The sequence below is a fragment of the Drosophila simulans genome, chromosome 3R (genome assembly GCF_016746395.2).
Source record: "Drosophila simulans strain w501 chromosome 3R, Prin_Dsim_3.1, whole genome shotgun sequence".
Taxonomy (NCBI): Eukaryota; Metazoa; Arthropoda; class Insecta; order Diptera; family Drosophilidae; genus Drosophila; species Drosophila simulans.
This window is the reverse complement of record NC_052523.2, coordinates 5,621,295-5,639,294: the sequence shown is the minus strand read 5'-3', so window position 1 is coordinate 5,639,294 and position 18,000 is coordinate 5,621,295. Positions and strand designations below refer to the sequence as shown.

The window sequence follows — 18,000 nt, the reverse complement described above, 5'->3', positions numbered from 1 at the left end:
TTGTAGGTATGTAAATATAGCAAGGACTATTTTAGAAATTAAATCCTACGTAAAGGAATTATTTGTTGGGTAATTTAATTAATTGTTCTCTCTAAAGAGGTCATTTGGATATTCCATTTAATTGCGATTCTACGTTTTATATTTTTTAAATGGTTTTGAAAGGTTTTTGAAAAAATAAAATATATAAGATGATAATAAATAATAAAATAAAAATAAATAATTCAGATAAATAAACTAAGTAACTTTTATAAATTTAGCTTTCAATTCACTTCTAAAATGTAACTTTTTAATGCGGCAGCTATAGGATGTAATATATAATATAAGCTCTTACTAATTTTTGTATTTAAAGAACAAACAGATTTCAAGCACAATTATTTATTAGCTTAAAAAGAATATTTGGCCGTTAGATATATTAGAATTTGAGCTGTGCGAAAGCTAAGAATATTGGCTGTCCTAATCAAATCTTAAACAGTTGCACAGAAGAATATCTATATGCCTTAGGTAAATGTTTAAGCACATTAATAATGTTTATGTTTATACGCCAACAAATGTTAAATTATTAGCTTATGTATATGAAAGTCGGGCATTAAGCTGTCTGTCGTTTTTAGAGCTTTTGGCCGCGACGTGCGACGGTCACACTGCTGGCCTCCCCCACTTCTTCCTTGCAAGGACAACACAATTAGGCGGCGGACACATACAGTTTTTTCCCCCGATCCGTGGCCGCCACTTAGCCCAGTCTCGTCCCCCGACCGACGGGTGATTCCCGACAGCAACCGTTGGCCATTCGAATCCAGGATGCTGCACTGGCGCCGCACAGATTAGACATTCGCAGTCCCAGACGAAAATGAACAATTTGGTGAGTGGGCGGTGACGGTGGCGGTGGAGGTGGCAGGCCTCGCTTACAAGCTCAGATCTCGGGTTTCCCTGTCTCCGATTGTGTGAACTAATCATTGCGATCCTTGCAGGAGCACTCCAAGCACTTCTATCCCGATAACTACAAATTGGATCTGTCTGAGACCATGAAGGCGGCTCTGTCCAAAGGACCCGGAGGTGGTGCCGGTGGCGGGGGCGTGGCAGGCGGAGATATGCTGCCACAGCCAAATGCTGGAATGCCAGGAGTGGGATATGTTACGGAAAAGCTGTACATGCTGCTGCAGCTGTATCTGCAGAACAAGGGCTGGAATCCCAGTGCTGAGCTGCTGCAGTGCTTCAGCGATCTCAAGGACAATGCCATGCTGCCCAGCGCCGCCTATCTGCAGTAAGTAGTGGATTTGAGTCTTTTCAGATATTTTCTTTAACCTTCTCGCTTGAAGGGTCCTGGCCAACCGGTTGACCCTGGACTCCCAGGGACGGCTGATACTGCGCGACAATGGAAAGATTGTCTTGCCCTTCGAGCATTTTGCCAATGCGGTCATGCTAAAGCACATGTCGGGTCCGCATGGTCTGCACCTTAGTGTCGATGCCACGGTGAGGGCAGTCATTGAGTCGTACACCATCGGTCGGGATCAGTTCGGCATGGAGAAGGAGTTCATCATCGAGGTGGTGCAGTCGTGCCCCAGTCCCGCATGTCGCTACTACAAAAACCACATGGGGATCTCGCCCATGCCGTTCATGGAGCAACAGTATCCGGGCGTAAACACTCCCGAGTTCCTGCAGCGTTTGGCCCATCTGCCGCCTGGCGGAGCAGCTGGATCTGGACCAGGAGGCTCCGCAGCCGGATCCACCTCCAGCGTGGCAAGCAGCTCGAGTTCGGCGAACGTGGAAATCGATCTGTCCAAGTCGACGGGCGCTAAGGTGCCCCAGGTGCCGGTGCCGCCGCAGTTGCAGCACCTGACCAAGCAGCAGCAGAGCAGCCTCCAGACACAGCTCTCACAGATCAGTGCTGCCGCCGCCCATCACCAACAACAACAACAGCAGCAGCAACAACAGCAACAGCAGCAGCAGCAGCAACAACAGCAAGCAGCAGCCAAGCACCAGCAGCAATTGACTGCGGCTCTCATCCAACAGCAAAACCGTGTCCTCGCCCAGCAAAATTTAGAGAAGCTTAGCAACCACCTCAGTCCGCTGGAAAAGCAGCGAGTCTTCGCCCAGCTGGATCCCAAGCACTTTGATCCCATGGCCGTTGCGGCTGCAGCCGCCAATCTTCAAATCCAGGGCCTGATGCAATCGCAGGCAGTGGCTGCCGCCGTCGCCGCCAATCAGCAGCCTCCGGCGGCTACGACTACATCTGCTGCAGGAGGAGCTGCAAGCGGCTCGCAGGCCCATCATGGACACCATCCTTTGCCACCGCCATCGCAGTCGCCACACTCATCCTCTTCGTCTTCCTCTCATTCCTCGCTGGACCAGATTACCCACAAGAACGTCGCCGATTCCTTGCGGTGAGTGGAATTTATTAGCACAAAATAGAAATAGTAATTTAATCTAAGTATTTTAAATGCTTTTTCTTATTTATTTTTTTATTTAAACAAACATAAGATATTATATGTATTTGATATGTAACGAATTAGGTTATTTACAATATTATTTTTTATTTACTATAAGTTAAAGTAAATTGATCACTTTTAAATGTTTGCTTTAGGCACTTAATTGAATTCATTTTACTTTTCCGATTTCAGTTCCAATCTGGACTCAATAGAATCGAATAAGGATCTCCTGGCGCTGCACAATGGAGCCTGGGCCACCGGCGACGCCAATCGAATGGATCACTTGGCCGTGGGCCAGGACAAGATAGTGCGCATCTTCGCGGAGCTGATGCGAAACATGTCGCGGATGAAAACCTACATACGTCCCTCGATGTGCAAGCCCTACGGCAAGCAGAGTGAGAGTCTGCAGAAAAGTGAGTACCTTGGCTGGGAACCGGTTTCGCTATCTGAGATGCTGACCGCCTCCTTCTGCTTGCTCGTTCTCTTCCCCGACAGCCCTCATGGACACCATTCAGATCGTGCAGACGCTGCGCAACTGCCTCCCAGCTCCCCACATACCCGTGTCGTCCTGGAAAAGCGAAAGCGAGGGCAACGTGGGATCGGGTGTGAGCGCGGGAGTAGGAGTCGGTGTCCCTGCAGGACTTAACCTGGGCGCCGCCTTGGGTCTGCCATCGGGCAACATGCACTAGATGCGCGCTGGAGCTCATCGGGTAGCATGCAATAGCTCCGGATTTACCCACTCACATTCTTCCAGCAGTTAGAGAACACTTAGTACTTACACGCAGAGAAAAGCATAGATGATAGGCGTAGCAATTTACCCTCGTAGGCGTGGCTCCAGTTTTCCTTTTAGCAATTACGTGCCATGTTCAACACAAGACTTGATTTCACATTTTCCACATTTGACTGACATTTAGGTATATATATGTATCGAATTCCGCGGCTTGAATTTGGTTCCCATCACTCTTTGTTTCCCAGTTTGGCATGCAAAATTATGAAGCAAATCGGCAAATTAGTTAAACAATTGGCAAAACGTCTGTGATATTTGAATTATGTTGGCAAACGGAAGACAAAACTAAATTTAATTTATTACGTTGTGTGCCCTCTGTTGTGACGTCTTACTTTTTACTTTGTGCAATATCTACTAAGCATATATTCTTAGCCATTCTCGTGCAATCGACGACTTTTCGCCCATATCAAAAGCAACTCGAATGTAGCCTATACTTAAACTAACCTACTGATAATCGACATGATAGACGCGTAAGACTAACATTATATTTTGCATTAGGATTTCAGAGTATCTGAATTACAATTGATGGATGGATGGCCGCGGTGGCGAACGCGAGATTGCGAGTTGTGTTTAAATTTAAGAAGCTGAAGAAGGGTTGTACTCCGCATGCAAGGGCTATTTAAATATATATGTTTTAACCCGCCCGAGCTCACCATTACCAGTAATTCGATTATCGAGCAAACAGTATTATACGCAATAAAAAGACACCTGCAACCATAAGTATTTACCTAGCCGATGTGTGGGAATTTATCGTAACATACCATATTATCGCTTAATGTTTAACTTCTGGACTTAATAATAAATAAATATTTTATTCTACGACAAAAAAGAACTTTTCAATGTAACATTATCAACTGCTTTAAGTCATATCCTTAAACTTTCGCGTTGAAAATCTTTAAAACCCTACACGTAATCCAATTTAATAATCTCAGGTGCTTGAAATTTAATTGATATATTTTGGAAACAGCATAAATTAGGAAAAATACAACATTATAGTTCCAATGACTTAACTTTTAATCAAACATTTCTAAAACCTTTTTTTGTTTGCAAAGTTTTACATTTTCAATCTTAAAATTAAAGTTAAATTGAACAATTGCTATAAAAAGCAACCATTTATTACGTTTCATAAACTGATTTTATTTATTTATTTTATTTCTCATTTAAAACCGTTACTATTTTAAAAAATCAATCCCTAGAGATTGTTCTTTTAAGCATTAATAGCTATCGCTAATTGCCAGAATTCGTAATCTTATTTGACTGTAATTGTAAAAATATAGGTTTTTGGATTTTCACCCAAAGGTGTAGAACACAATTCTTTTTTATTTTTAAGCATTTTAATTTGGGAATTCCTTGCACTAGCTTTTTGCAATAACAGCAACCTGGGTGTAAGCTTACATTAAGATAACATTAATGTGAACGTGCAGCGAATGCAGCCACTATAGCATTGGCCAGTGGAAACATGACATTTGCTAGCATGCTGACTGGCGCCGTGGATTTTGACGTTCTTAGTTGACGGTCACACAGCGCACCGAGCTGCGTTTTTCGTTGATAATTTTTAAATTTATTTATTAGTTTATTGGTTGGAAATAGAGCTGCCCCCCAACTGCCCGCTGACCACGGAATTATCGGTCCGGTCCACCGCCCTCCGCTTTCACACACCATTCGGCAATCGATATATACGCTGACGGTAATTGGAGAACGTTTTTTCCATTTTATCTCCACCTTGTCCGCACTTCGTTTTGTGCTCTCTTTGTGCGCTGCCTCCGCTTAACATTTGGGCCTGTAAGAAACACATATAAGCAGAACGGCCCGCCGTGTGTGCCTGTGAAATTGGTTAAATTACGTCCAGTGGAATGGGCCAATGGCCAAAATGCAATAAGAATATGTGTGTGCAATAATAATAGGGAACGGTACGGTACGGTGCCCCAAAACATGAAAATGGTGCTAGACGCTCCTAACGCCGTGCCGAGCTGGCATATTTTGCTTAGCGACGCCGTCGGCGCCGTTTTTCCCGGCCGCGAACTCTGCGCGAGGAATTTACAACAAAAACAATGAATTAAATGGTATTTAAATTGTCCATACAATGCGGTTTGGAAATGCGAAATTGTGCCTAACTTGCCCGATGCAAACGAATGTTTCTCTTTGAAGGCCCTGTCTTAATGACGTCACAAGCGTAGCAGAGTGCAACAGACAGACAACAATGACCGATGAGCATAAAAGTAACATTAACAGTAACAGCAGTAACTCCAGCAACAACAACAACAGCAGCAGCAGCAGTAATAACGACAACAACAGCAACGACGACGCAGCAAGTAGCAGCAACAGCAAAAACAACAACGCCAGCAACGAGAGCAGCCACAGCAACAACAATTCTAGTAGCATAATTGCAGAGGCGGCCGCCAAGTTTCTACTGAAAAATGGCCTAAACGGTAGTAGCAGCAGCAGTAGCAGCACCAGCTTTCCCCCTCTGCCACCGCCTCTGCCCGCCAACTTAAGCAGGACGACCACGCCCACGACAACGACAACGCCCTCATCCTCCAGCTCCACCGCCTCAAATGGCTTTTTGCCGCATGCCAAGACGCCCAAAAGTAGTAGCATTATGGCTGCGTCCGCCGCAGTGGCAGCCAGCGTCGTTGGAGCTACTGCGTCCAAGCCCACCATCGATGTCCTGGGCGGCGTCCTGGACTACAGTTCCTTGGGCGGAGCTGCAACAGGCTCACTGCCCACCACTGCAGCAGTAGCGGCGGCAGCGGGAACAGCGAAGATCGGCAAGGGAAGCAACTCCGGCGGAAGCTTTGATATGGGCAGGACACCAATATCGACGCACGGCAACAACAGCTGGGGCGGCTACGGTGGCCGTTTGCAGTTCTTCAAAGGTAAGTATCTCGGTTTTATTTATACCGAATGAGAGCAGTATAAAGAAAACAATTTTTTAACTATTCTGCGTAGATGGCAAATTCATATTGGAACTGGCGCGGTCCAAGGATGGCGATAAAAGCGGCTGGGTCTCGGTCACGCGCAAGACCTTCCGCCCTCCATCGGCGGCCACCTCCGCAACTGTGACCCCAACGTCGGCGGTGACCACAGCGTATCCAAAGAACGAGAATTCCACATCGCTGAGCTGTACGTAACACATGGCATAGTAGTTCCCAACGGATTACCCCTTCCATTTAATTACTCGACCCGATTGGAATGAAATTTGAGTAAAAGGAATTGGATTTTGAAACAAGTGTAGATAGCTAGATTAATTCGAGTGGTCGAAGCTTACAAACACATGCAGTTATAAAAAACATGTGCCTATTTGATTTAAATGGTTCTAATGGCACGTAGAGGATAAAGTCCAATTTCGAAAACAAACAAAAAACCGGAAGAAACGAAAACACCTATGTTTAAAATCTCTGATCTCTTTTAAAACTGTATGCATTCTGCATTTGTAATATCATATTTAAAATCTACGAAATTATGTTAAACGTATTAATGAAATAATAAGAAACAACGAAATTTTACGCAATCGGTCATGTTCTTTGTATGACAGTAGTCCAATTTGATCATATAAAATATGAAGTCCTTCCATCCGTGTTTACATGTAAATCCTATTTCAGAAATTGTTAACAGTCACAATTAAATACTTGGTTCTTTTTAACAAAAGCAAATAATTATTTATGCCAAATTTTAATGACCTACTAAAATGTTTCTATGTGCACCTTGCGTTAATATTCCTCTTCATTACAGTTTCGGACGACAACAGCTCGATACAATCCTCTCCTTGGCAGCGAGACCAGCCCTGGAAACAGTCCCGACCCAGGCGCGGCATATCTAAGGAGCTGTCGCTCTTCTTCCACCGCCCCAGGAACAGTACGCTTGGACAGGCTGCTCTCCGGACAGCCGCTCGCAAACGACGGCGGCCCCATGAGCCGCTGACCACCAGCGAGGATCAGCAGCCGATTTTCGCGATGGCAGTCAAGGCGGAAAATGGAGACGATACTCTTAAAGCGGAAGCTGCAGAGGCCGTTGAAATTGAAAATGTTGCTGTGGCGGACACATCCACAAATGAGATTAAAATTGAAAAACCGGAAACGATCAAAGGCGAGGATGATGCTGAACGGCTCGAAATGGAGCCTAAGAAGGCGACTAGCGATGATAGCGAGTCAAAAGAAGCATCGCCTGGTCAGCAGGTGGAAACACAACCAAAAGATGAGACTGTTGAGAAGATGAATACGAGCGAGGATGAGGAACCCATGACAGAGCCTCCCAGAATCACGAATGCCGTAAATGGTGACCTAAACGGCGATCTAAAGGCGAGCATTGGGAAACCCAAATCCAAATCAAAGCCAAAAGCCAAGTTGAGCAGCATCATTCAGAAGCTTATCGATGGCGTACCAGCACGGCTTGAGCAAATGTCGAAGACATCAGCTGTGATCGCATCGACAACGACGCCTTCAGAGCGCATTGGTGGCGGTCTAAGTCACGCCTTGACGCACAAAGTAAGTTTTACGTTGCACAACCTGCAGCTGCGGTTTCAAATGTTTATCATGTACTGCATTTTTGTTGTAAATCTTTCTTATGTTAAAGTTGTAAATCCAGTTAGGGACTTTCATAAAGAAAAAACTTTGAATTGACCACTTAAATATCTTCTTTTAGGTTTCTCCACCATCATCGGCGACAGCAGCCGGCCGACTAGTCGAGTACCACACCCAGCACGTGTCGCCAAGGAAGAGAATCCTGCGCGAGTTCGAAAAGGTGTCGCTGGAGGACAACGGATGCGTAAACAACGGCAGCGGTGGAACAAGTAGCGGTGGTGCTGGAGGAAAACGGAGTCGGGCTAAGGGAACTTCGACCTCGTCTCCGGCTGGGAAGGCGTCACCAATGAACTTGGCGCCTCCCCAAGGAAAGCCGAGCCCCAGTCCCGGCTCCAGTTCATCTAGTACTTCGCCAGCGACCTTGTCAACGCAGCCAACGCGGCTCAACAGCTCTTACAGTATCCACTCACTGCTAGGTGGGAGCAGTGGCAGCGGTAGCTCATCATCCTCCTCCTCTGGCAAGAAGTGCGGCGATCATCCGGCAGCTATTATCAGCAATGTGCACCATCCACAGCACTCAATGTACCAGCCCAGTTCCTCGAGCTATCCACGCGCCCTGCTCACCTCGCCAAAGTCGCCCGATGTGAGCGGCAGCAATGGCGGGGGTGGAAAATCGCCCTCGCATGCGGGAACCAAGAAGCGTTCGCCACCGTACTCGGCGGGATCACCCGTAGACTATGGCCACTCCTTCTACAGGGATCCCTATGCGGGAGCAGGTCGTCCTTCCACATCGGGCTCAGCATCGCAGGACCTGTCGCCGCCGCGCTCTTCCCCAGCATCGCCTGCCACGACGCCGCGTACTGTGCCCAAAAAGACTGCATCGATCCGACGCGAGTTCGCTTCACCGTCGGCCAGCAGCAGTAGCTGTCCCTCGCCCGGCGACCGGAGTGCATCGCCCCCGGAACGGCGGCACATGCAGCAGCAGCCGCACCTACAGCGTAGCTCGCCGCTGCACTACTATATGTACCCGCCACCGCCCCAGGTGAACGGAAACGGATCGGCCGTTAGTCCGACCTCGGCGCCGCCCACGTCGAACAGCAGTGCAGCTGCAGTAGCGGCGGCAGCAGCGGCCGCTGCCGCATACATTCCCTCGCCTTCGATATACAACCCGTACATATCCACACTGGCGGCGTTGAGGCACAATCCGCTGTGGATGCACCACTATCAGACAGGAGCGTCGCCCCTGCTGTCGCCACATCCACAACCCGGTGGCTCAGCGGCCGCCGCTGCTGCAGCTGCTGCTGCGAGATTATCGCCACAATCGGCGTATCACGCGTTCGCGTATAACGGAGTGGGAGCGGCTGTTGCCGCTGCAGCAGCTGCCGCCGCCTTCGGACAGCCGGCGCCCAGTCCCCACACGCATCCGCACTTGGCTCATCCGCACCAGCATCCGCACCCGGCTGCACTGACCACCCACCACTCTCCCGCTCACCTGGCCACGCCAAAACTGACTGATAGTAGTACCGACCAAATGTCTGCAACGTCCAGTCATCGCACCGCCTCCACTTCGCCGAGCAGCTCGAGCGCATCGGCCTCCTCCTCGGCGGCCACTTCGGGCGCCAGCTCCTCCGCAATGTTTCATACTAGTAGCCTAAGGAATGAACAAAGTTCAGGTAAGCATTCAATCAGTGCACCAATAACGGGAAGCAGTTTGATGGTTCGATTTTCATTCCTCTGGCAATGTCTGAAGAAAATATATTACATATTCATATATTATGTTGTCAATTTAATGCACGTGAAACACCATTTAATCATGTTTCCTATTTGTTTCTTCCTTAGACTTACCACTGAATCTGTCAAAGCACTGAGACATACACACGCCCCAGCTGCCCCAGTTTCTGGGCCAACCATTCGAGTTAAGAACATTTTCGCACTAGTAGCGCTTAAGACGACATTCAATACACGTAATATAATTTGATAAGTTCGCTGATAGTTTAGTTGTAACCCGATTGTTTAAACCTAGGTTCTCACTTAGCGCCGAACATTTAAAAATCGCATACAGAAGAGATGAAAAACTCAACTATGTTTTTAAACCCGTTCCAGAACTCTTTATACAATCAGTTGAGAAATTTTATTTTCGACAAGCTGGTTAAAATATGCAAAGGAATTTTATTCTATGCCGACTAATGGAAAGAAATACTAATAAAAACATTTTCTATAGGATGTATAAAATGCAAGTCTTAAAGAATCTCAAAAAAGAGTTACGTTTTTTTTCATCAAAACATTTCCTTGAAACAGACTGAACCTGAATTTTTTTAGAAAAAAAAATGAAAAACTTAGTTACGAATCGCAGAATATAACATTTTAAAGTATATTTAACAAAACTACATGAACAGATTTTTATAAAATGCTTGTGCCTTTAAAAATGGAAACAGAACTAGGGATACAAAAATTAATATTAAAAAGAAAATCAACTTTACTATAAAAACATTTATATGCAAGCATGTGCAGGTATTCTATGGTGAAAACTTTAGAATTTCTTTATATCGTGGTCCAAAATGCAATTGACAGCAATATGCACTAAGCAGATTGTATACGACACCAACTTTTTAAGTAACTTTACAAATGTATCTTTGTGGTATTTCGGAATAATCATTCTAAAATAGTTCAAAGATACTAGCAATCCAAAACCATACAACTCGTCTGTACTTCAAATCTAAAGAGATTTTTGTCTTACATTTTTGACAGACTGTAAAAAGTAAAATATATCTATACTCAATTCTAAGAAATTGTTGAAGTTTGAATTTGAATCCTCGGCGGATCTAAATTTAACCTCCACGATTGTTGTCACCATCAAAACTATTATAGTATAACTTTGCCTAGTGCAAATTCGCTGTCAATGGCTGTCCAATCAAAAACAAATAAAATGTACAAAAAATCCACATATATACGACAAATTTACAAGAAACGGAAAGCAAAAAGATCCTAAGCAGACAATTTCAAACCGGAACTCGTACAACTGAAACTGATACAAATAAAAAACATATTCCTAACGCAAAAAGACAAAAACAAAACGCGGTTTCTCATATTTTCTAAATTATTTATATAAATCAAATGTCTATTTATATTTACCGATATGATAATGTGTAAGTAAATAGTTGTAATTGTAAATACAGTATTTTTACACAACAAAAAGTTAATCGATACGCGAGAAATAACCAATATATTTAATATAACTATTTTTATAACGGATTTTAACAAGTAACTGTATATTTTGTATCTGATTACGCAGAATAAAAAACAAAACGAATTCCATATGAGGTCAAGAACAGTTTGCACAAGGCCGCCTGAAACTTGCTTAAAACTTAATGCACTGAACAAAATCCGAACTAAACACATCTGTTCCAGACAGATCAAAAATATTTTCCAATGGAAAAATGGAGTAGGTTCATTTATTTTTTAAAAAACCAATACATACAATTTTCAGTTCGAAATGTTTAAGCAAGTGGCAGTCGGCTAAACTTTTTAGTAGGCGTTAATGAAAATTAAAAAGAAATATAAATACAATTTCCATACAAATTCCATATGGTTTCTACTACCTACTGATTAGTTAGTTAGATAGGCGTCTAGGGACTATTAATTTACTTTTACAACGGTACTGTGTACGACGTTTTTGTTTAACTGAACGGAAGTGTTTATAATTTAAAAATCGATGTTTTAGTGAGTGGCTATTGTTGAACGAACACATGTACTAACTATGTGCATTGTCGAACAATGTGCGCAAACCCGAAAATAATGTTGGCAAAAAGTGAAATATATGAATTAAGCAAAGGGTTTCAAGATACTGCATCTCGTGATGTTGGAGTGTGTGTGTAAAGTAACGGAAACAAAATTAATTTTAAAGAAATATATTTTATATAGGTATATATACTGAAACTGAATACTTGATGTCAATAAAAACTTATACTAAATGTACGAAAACGTATCTACGAAAGCTTTGCGTTGGGCATGATCAACTTTCATACCATATCTTCTATAACTTTAATCCGATTTCCCCATGAAAAAGACGTTAGTTATTGAGACGAATGCGGTCTATCGTAAACGTAGAAGCACATAATATATCTATATTTTTCTGGTTTCGCTTTAATTGTATACATTCGTTCGTTTCTATATTTGATTTCTTTCGTTTTATTGTATTTATCCAGCGATTTACAAAATACGTTACAAATATTAGAGAACATTATAAAATGAAACCGGGAAACACGATAAGGTTTGGTTGCTGGTACAAAAGCACACACAAATTATAGTACACAATTAATCGTAATGTAGGGATAGAAAATCGTTAATTTTAACTTATAGAGTTAATGTCTCTTAAATTAATATAGCATAATAGGATACAATTTTTGCACGTTCATGCGCCAGTGTGTGCATGTGCGGGGTGTTCAAACAACAAATGAATAATAGACAACAAAACAAATTTTAGGATCAAGAATCACTGCATGAGAGGGGGCGGGGCGACAAATGATTACAATTACAAGAATGGGTGAACGTGAAATGTACAAATTAAGAGTAAGGTGTATATATTGGAGCACTTGTGGGAGCGACACTATCAGCTATGGATCGAGGGGTTGTCGATTGGGTAGTTCTCGGCCTAACATAGTGAACACATAGTTTTGAACTTTATGAATTGGATACAAAATTGTACTACGCCTGTTTCAAAGGCTCGGAAGGGCAGGCAGAAACTTAGACTTGGTGAGTGGGTTTGCTTGATTGGGAGATGTCGCTGACTTGTTGTTGTCAGCTTGTTGATGTCGATGTAGTTGTCTGTTGTTTACTGTTTGTTGTTCTTGGAGAAGTTGTGCGAGGCCCAGTTAAGGGAAGTCTTCCAGGAGTTGGCCAAAGCTTCGCTGAATTTCGCTCGGAAATGTTCGCGTGCTTTTTCCTCCGTGTAGTCCAGCACCTAAAAACAGAATTTAACGCATAGTTACTTAGGCCTAAATCAAAAATGTGCTCTTAGACTCACTAAAGTTTCCCGTAGGTAGTCCAAATCCTTTTCGGAGGACAGTTCTGGCAGTCCCGTTGAAATCATCATTGAGAACAGCGATAGAATAAGGCAGCCGTGTTTGCGTAAAACTAGAAAGGCCTGCAAATGTAAGTAATATGCATGTTACTATATGTATTCATCATTTGATTATGGTTTGATAGACGTACGCGCTCGCACAATTCCTGAAAGTGACAAAACTCTTTAGACTCGCGGTCATTGAAGCCCTTGTTGATCACGTAAACAAAATCGTGGGTCAACACAAAGGGCACTCGTTCCCGACGTACTCCAAGCTTTTCCTTGAAGTGGCCCAGAATGTGGCCGAAATCGATGTGAAAAAGCTGCAAACGAAATGACACTTTAAAATTTGTTCCAAACTCATCAACATGTTGACACCCACCTGTCCATTTCGCTTGACCATTATATTGTCCGAGTGTCGATCAGCTACGCCAAGCACATAGGTGGCAACGCAGTAGCCTGCACAGCTGAGCGTGAACTCATTGATGGCTTTGTTCAGTTTGTCGGCGGGCTTGTTGTGCTCCTTGAGCCAACTGAGTAGCGAGCCCTTCTTGAATGGCGACGTGGCCGAGAACATGCCCTTTTCCTTCTGTATGTTGGCAATGGTTTCTGCGTGGCGCACCACCTCGATCATGCCCAGGCTCTTCTCCATGCTGATGCAGTTGTAGATGTTCATGCGGAAGTCCATACTGCGGGTGTGCAAGGATAAATAAAATTCTTTATACACTCTCTGCACTTTAGCTTACCCATCGCGTTTCCACAGCTGGTCCATCACACGCAGCATCTGCAGCGTCAACATGTCCTGGCGGAGATCGTCACCGTTTTTGAAAATGATGTGCACATCGCTGGCGTTCACGTCAGCATTCTCGAATACCACCCATAGCGGTCGCATCTTGCTATCCATTACCTTGCACCTATCGGGGGTTACACCGCTGCACCGGAAGCTGGGATTAAGTGGATTTTGGATGTTCTGAAAGACCCCCGAGTTGCGCTGGTCCCGCAGAAAGTCCTGCAGCATGGTCTTCACCTTTTCCTTGCTACCCTTCTTGGCAATCAGAGATCCCTGTTTCAGCTTCTCTAGCACATGAAGCTGCTTCCGCAGCGGCGCCACGTGATGTTTGCAACCCTTGAGGTATACTTCCAGCAGTAGGCCAAAGCGTGTTTGCATAGACGGCGTCTGCATCTCAGAGCGTAGGTGCCAGAAGAAGTAGTGGCCGATGCGCTGGTTGCGCAGTGCTCGCTCCAGCAGAAACACTACCAGATCGCTTTCCAGGTACGATTCGTGCTTGATGGCCTGTACCAATTGCAGCAGATACAGGAGCAAGTCTTCGTCTCTGTCGGTAAAGAAAAATGTATTCAATAAAAATTTGATAAACCACGATATAACGTATTTTGCAAATAACCTAAGGTATTTTGCAAATAACCGATCTTGCGCACTGATTATGTTTTCTTTAAAGGAAGTATAATGAATGTTATCAAGCAGTACTGATATCCCTATTCTAAATGGAATATCCCATTAAATAACTAACCAAAGAAATAGCATTAAACTGGTAAAACGTGTATCTTACTTCAGAAAGTGTAAGCACCGGATGGCAAAGCGTCTTACTGCCGGATCTGGATATGCGTAGTCCAGTAGCTCCAAGGAGCGTTCTATAGAAATAAGCGGCCACTGTTTGAGAAGATACCACATATCCGCTACGTCATCACGCTCCTTCCAATAGACGCAGTGTAGTAAGATGGACAGCTCTTCCGGAATCTCGCGCAAAATGTCGTTTCTGCAAGGAAAGGAGATGGCTACAGAGAAAGAATATTGGATGTTTATATGTTGCATATTAACCTCCGTTCCCAAATGGCATTGCGGTCCTGGTCAACCATTTCGTAGATCTTATCCAGTCCCGTATAATTGGCCACCAGATCCTTCAGTTCTTTGATCGGCTTTTCTGGCCCTGCCAGTTGCCGTTGCAGTCGATTGGCCTGCTCCCGCTCCGCAGCGTACTGCAATACGACATCCTCGCTGGGATACCGCACGGTTCCGGTTCCGCTGCTGTGGAATGTGAGGTCCACCAGCGCACATTCCTCTTTGCGCGGATTGGGCTCGATGGTGCCCAGCGGATGGAAAACCTCAACCGACTGAATGTCGTCAGCATACGTCCACGTGTACAGCGTATGTCGACCGGTGCGCAGGATATCCTTGTGGTCGAAAATTGTTGTGTTGACCCAAGCCAGCGGGTTTTTGTTGTAGGGGACGTCTTTCAGAGCGATGTCCTTATTGTTGGACGACTTCTTCGAGCGCGACATTTTGGTCACCTCGAAGATCACAATGCAGAGTCGTGTCATCCGCGGTAGGTTGCGCATCTGTATGTCAAAGTCCATCACCAGGTCATTAAACAGGAACGTGTCAAAGTTGCCATTAGGGGAGTCCGTTGATCGCTGGGCGCATAACTTCTTGTCGCCGTGATATAGGCACACATGCACGCCCACCTTGAGGGCGCGCGTCTTGTCAAAGTTTACATTGGAGATGCTGTGTAGCGTCAGCTGAAAGTAGTTGCCCATGTCCCACAGCGAAGAGATTGCCTTTTGGGGGTGGACTGTCTGTTTTTTCGGCGGCAAACGCTTGGTTACCATGGCCTGCTCGTTGTGGTGGTTGATATAGGACTCAAGGCGGTACACTGATTGCAGTACCACATTCGGAACCGCCGAGTCCGAGAGCATCTCTTGGATGTACAGGAACTGGATCAGCGGATAGTCCCCAAGCAGGTACTCGTCGCGACCGCTCACCTTGAGTATGTAGTCGGAGGTCCGGTCGTTCATTTTCATCTGCGACCGATTCATCTTCTGCAGCGTGCTTTCCGTGAGCGAGAAGGGAGTGTCCTGCTCGTTCACCGACAACGTAAACGTACTCTGGTCGTTCTCGTTTTTCACGACGATGAGAAAGGTTCTGGTCGGATGCCGCTCCCGTATCAGCTCGGGCATCTTAGTCGAGTTCGCCAGCCGCAGCGGATGCTCGTAGAGTAGTCTCTGCTGCCAGGTGTAGACGGAGCGCTCCAGTTCGATGTTGTCGCAAGTTTGGGTCATGTACAGCCGGAAGTCGTCAATCTCGGGCGAGCCGTGCGTTCGATTATGGTCGAAGGTGGTGCCGATCATTCCGTTGACCATCTTGGTCAGCTCGTAGTCGCTGCTAAAGCTCGTTGTGTCGGTGCGCTCGCCCAGGCTGAGGATTCCGAAGTACGGCTGCACCTCACTGAGTCGCTTCGTTTCGTCGGTGTACGGTTCGATGTTGAAGGTCGAGATGCCGTACACCTGGTACTCGCAGGCCTCTTTGATCACATAGCCCAGTGGCATCTGTTTGGCCTGGTTGACCATCTCCACCTTGATGACCTGGATGGTGTTCGCCGGATTGACCCTGAGCTCTATCAGGAATCCATTGGGCAACAGGCAGATCAGGTCTACCCAGTTCAGCATCTCGTTCTTCCACAGGTTAACCGAAAAGCGCATGCATGGCGGCTCCGCCTCTTCCGGTGGTGTCTCATACTTGGGCTGGTGGGCCACGTAGGCCAACGCCCTGTTGTCCATCATGTTCATGACTATTTGATCTTCGAGTTCGGATTTCGGATCTGGTGCCTCGGATCGGGAGGATCACCAGTTCCTCCTAGTTAGGCTTTTCAGTGGCCTCTTTCAGGCTACGGAGGCTAGTTGGCTCGCATTTCGCTGGTTACCTTATCAACAGATTGTTGTTTTCAAAGTTTTCCATTTAAATCAGCACGCCAATCTCTCTGCGAATAAATCAGAAGGTGGCGCCGGGTTACTTGAAAGAAAACATATGGCGATATATGTACCGATAATTGTTTTGGTGTCGAATTACGGAAATTACTAAAAATCAACCGCCCACCCGTTGATAAGAAGGCGACCCCTTGGCTTTGTCACCGAGATGATCAGAGATCTGGATAACATCCATCGATGCACCGTAAAACTGAGTTGGTTCTAACCGCCCTTAACCACATGGGATAAAATAGAAAAGCAGCCTCTAAATCGTCAGTTCTTGTTAATTAAAACAAAAACGCTGACTTTTATTTAGTATGAATCACACAGTCATAAGTTGTTGGCTGGGGGTGGGAGGGGTCAACTTGAAAACAAAAACAAGAATTCAGGGTCAGCCAAGGCGACCTATGAATGCCCTTACATGGTTGTTTTTGGCATTTTTAGACACTTGAATGACTGAAGTAAGCAGGATCCAAAACGAATTCGATATGGCCGTTGAAAGAAAAGTTTTCAACAATGAAAATCTAAGCCATTAAGGCATATTTCAAAACCGAGTGTTCAAATTCCATGACCGAACGGGTGGAGTTGATTCGCGGAAAGGGTATGGAAAAAGTTACGCGGCACCGATGTCTCATCTCTAAGTCGCGATGCCACAAAAATGGAAATTGCAGACGGTCAGAAAAGGCTTGAAAAGCACACGGATTGGTAAGTTTTCATCAAAGTTTCACTTGTATTGTGGCGCAGCTCGTTTGTTTTTGTTTTTTGCTTCCATTTTGGCCAGCCCTCGCCTCTATAGCCATTTTTTTTGGGTGTGAGCTGCGCAGTTTGCTCTGCTCCTTACTTGATTCTATGCACCGGCACCTCCAGTTGGCCTCTGTCGGCCATTCCGCGCTATTGTTATTTTTTAAACGCACCGTGCAATCGGCTCAAATTTGTGTTCGATTAAGGAATATTAAATTGTTTTTATTTGTATTGTTGAGATCGTGCTGTTAAGCGTTAACAGCCACAGGGTGACTCCTGTTGGGCACAGGGCGTTCTGGGCTGGTGCTGGTTAATATCGATAGTGTTTCATTCGATTATAATATCGATAAGGGTCTCAGTTGGCATCAGCATCTATTAAACAATATAAATCCGCTATAAAATTTATGTTCGTAAACAGTCATAACAGGAAATTGCATGTTTTCAAAATAAAGTTCAATTGACGCTACCCAATAATCAAATCCTATCAGATAGATAGAATATAGATAATAACAACAAGTAACAGTCGATAGTGATTTAAGCTGCTTAACTGATTTTAATAATATCGATATTACTGTTGGAAAGTTGGCAAGCAGTGTAAAGTAACAGAAACGTGGACCACTTTATCTCGTTCTGCATCCCTGGAATTTATATATGCTATTAGAAATGGAAATATTACAGCATCCGTTTTTTTCAAATATTCCACTTGAAAAC

The 18,000-nt window shown here is 44.9% G+C and overlaps 3 protein-coding genes across 6 annotated transcripts; 2 read left to right on the top strand and 1 right to left on the bottom strand.

The window, feature by feature from the left end:
* The first annotated feature begins 625 nt into the window (after positions 1 to 625).
* LOC6727316 (neurogenic protein mastermind) lies at positions 626 to 4,032 on the top strand. The gene is made up of 5 exons (XM_002102667.4): positions 626 to 856; positions 966 to 1,258; positions 1,314 to 2,378; positions 2,616 to 2,836; positions 2,919 to 4,032. Exons 1-5 carry the CDS (start codon positions 845 to 847, stop codon positions 3,110 to 3,112), a joined length of 1,785 nt encoding a protein of 594 aa, XP_002102703.1. The 5' UTR covers positions 626 to 844; the 3' UTR covers positions 3,113 to 4,032.
* Positions 4,033 to 4,670: 638 nt separating this feature from the next.
* LOC6727315 (protein hairless) lies at positions 4,671 to 11,059 on the top strand. Of its 4 annotated transcripts, none has more exons than XR_001599909.3 (6): positions 4,671 to 6,086; positions 6,160 to 6,333; positions 6,943 to 7,694; positions 7,852 to 9,403; positions 9,570 to 9,694; positions 9,754 to 11,059. XR_001599909.3 is itself a non-coding variant. In XM_016175698.3 (6 exons), exons 2-6 carry the CDS (start codon positions 5,411 to 5,413, stop codon positions 9,596 to 9,598), a joined length of 3,183 nt encoding a protein of 1,060 aa, XP_016033849.1. In that variant the 5' UTR covers positions 4,672 to 4,897; positions 5,359 to 5,410; the 3' UTR covers positions 9,599 to 11,059. The 4 variants fall into 4 exon arrangements, 3 of the variants coding, with proteins under 3 accessions (XP_016033850.1, XP_016033849.1, XP_016033851.1); XM_016175698.3 differs by having other exon boundaries at positions 4,672 to 4,897; positions 5,359 to 6,086; positions 9,570 to 11,059; XM_016175700.3 differs by having other exon boundaries at positions 4,672 to 5,273; positions 5,359 to 6,086; positions 9,570 to 11,059.
* A 744-nt stretch (positions 11,060 to 11,803) lies between these two features.
* LOC6727314 (phosphatidylinositol 4,5-bisphosphate 3-kinase catalytic subunit delta isoform) lies at positions 11,804 to 17,604 on the bottom strand. Its single transcript, XM_016176344.3, has 8 exons — positions 17,390 to 17,604; positions 14,627 to 16,562; positions 14,358 to 14,564; positions 13,536 to 14,123; positions 13,172 to 13,478; positions 12,942 to 13,112; positions 12,754 to 12,873; positions 11,804 to 12,690 (listed from the first exon to the last, which is right to left on the bottom strand). Exons 2-8 carry the CDS (start codon positions 16,369 to 16,371, stop codon positions 12,562 to 12,564), a joined length of 3,267 nt encoding a protein of 1,088 aa, XP_016033848.1. The 5' UTR covers positions 16,372 to 16,562; positions 17,390 to 17,604; the 3' UTR covers positions 11,804 to 12,561.
* Positions 17,605 to 18,000: the final 396 nt, after the last annotated feature.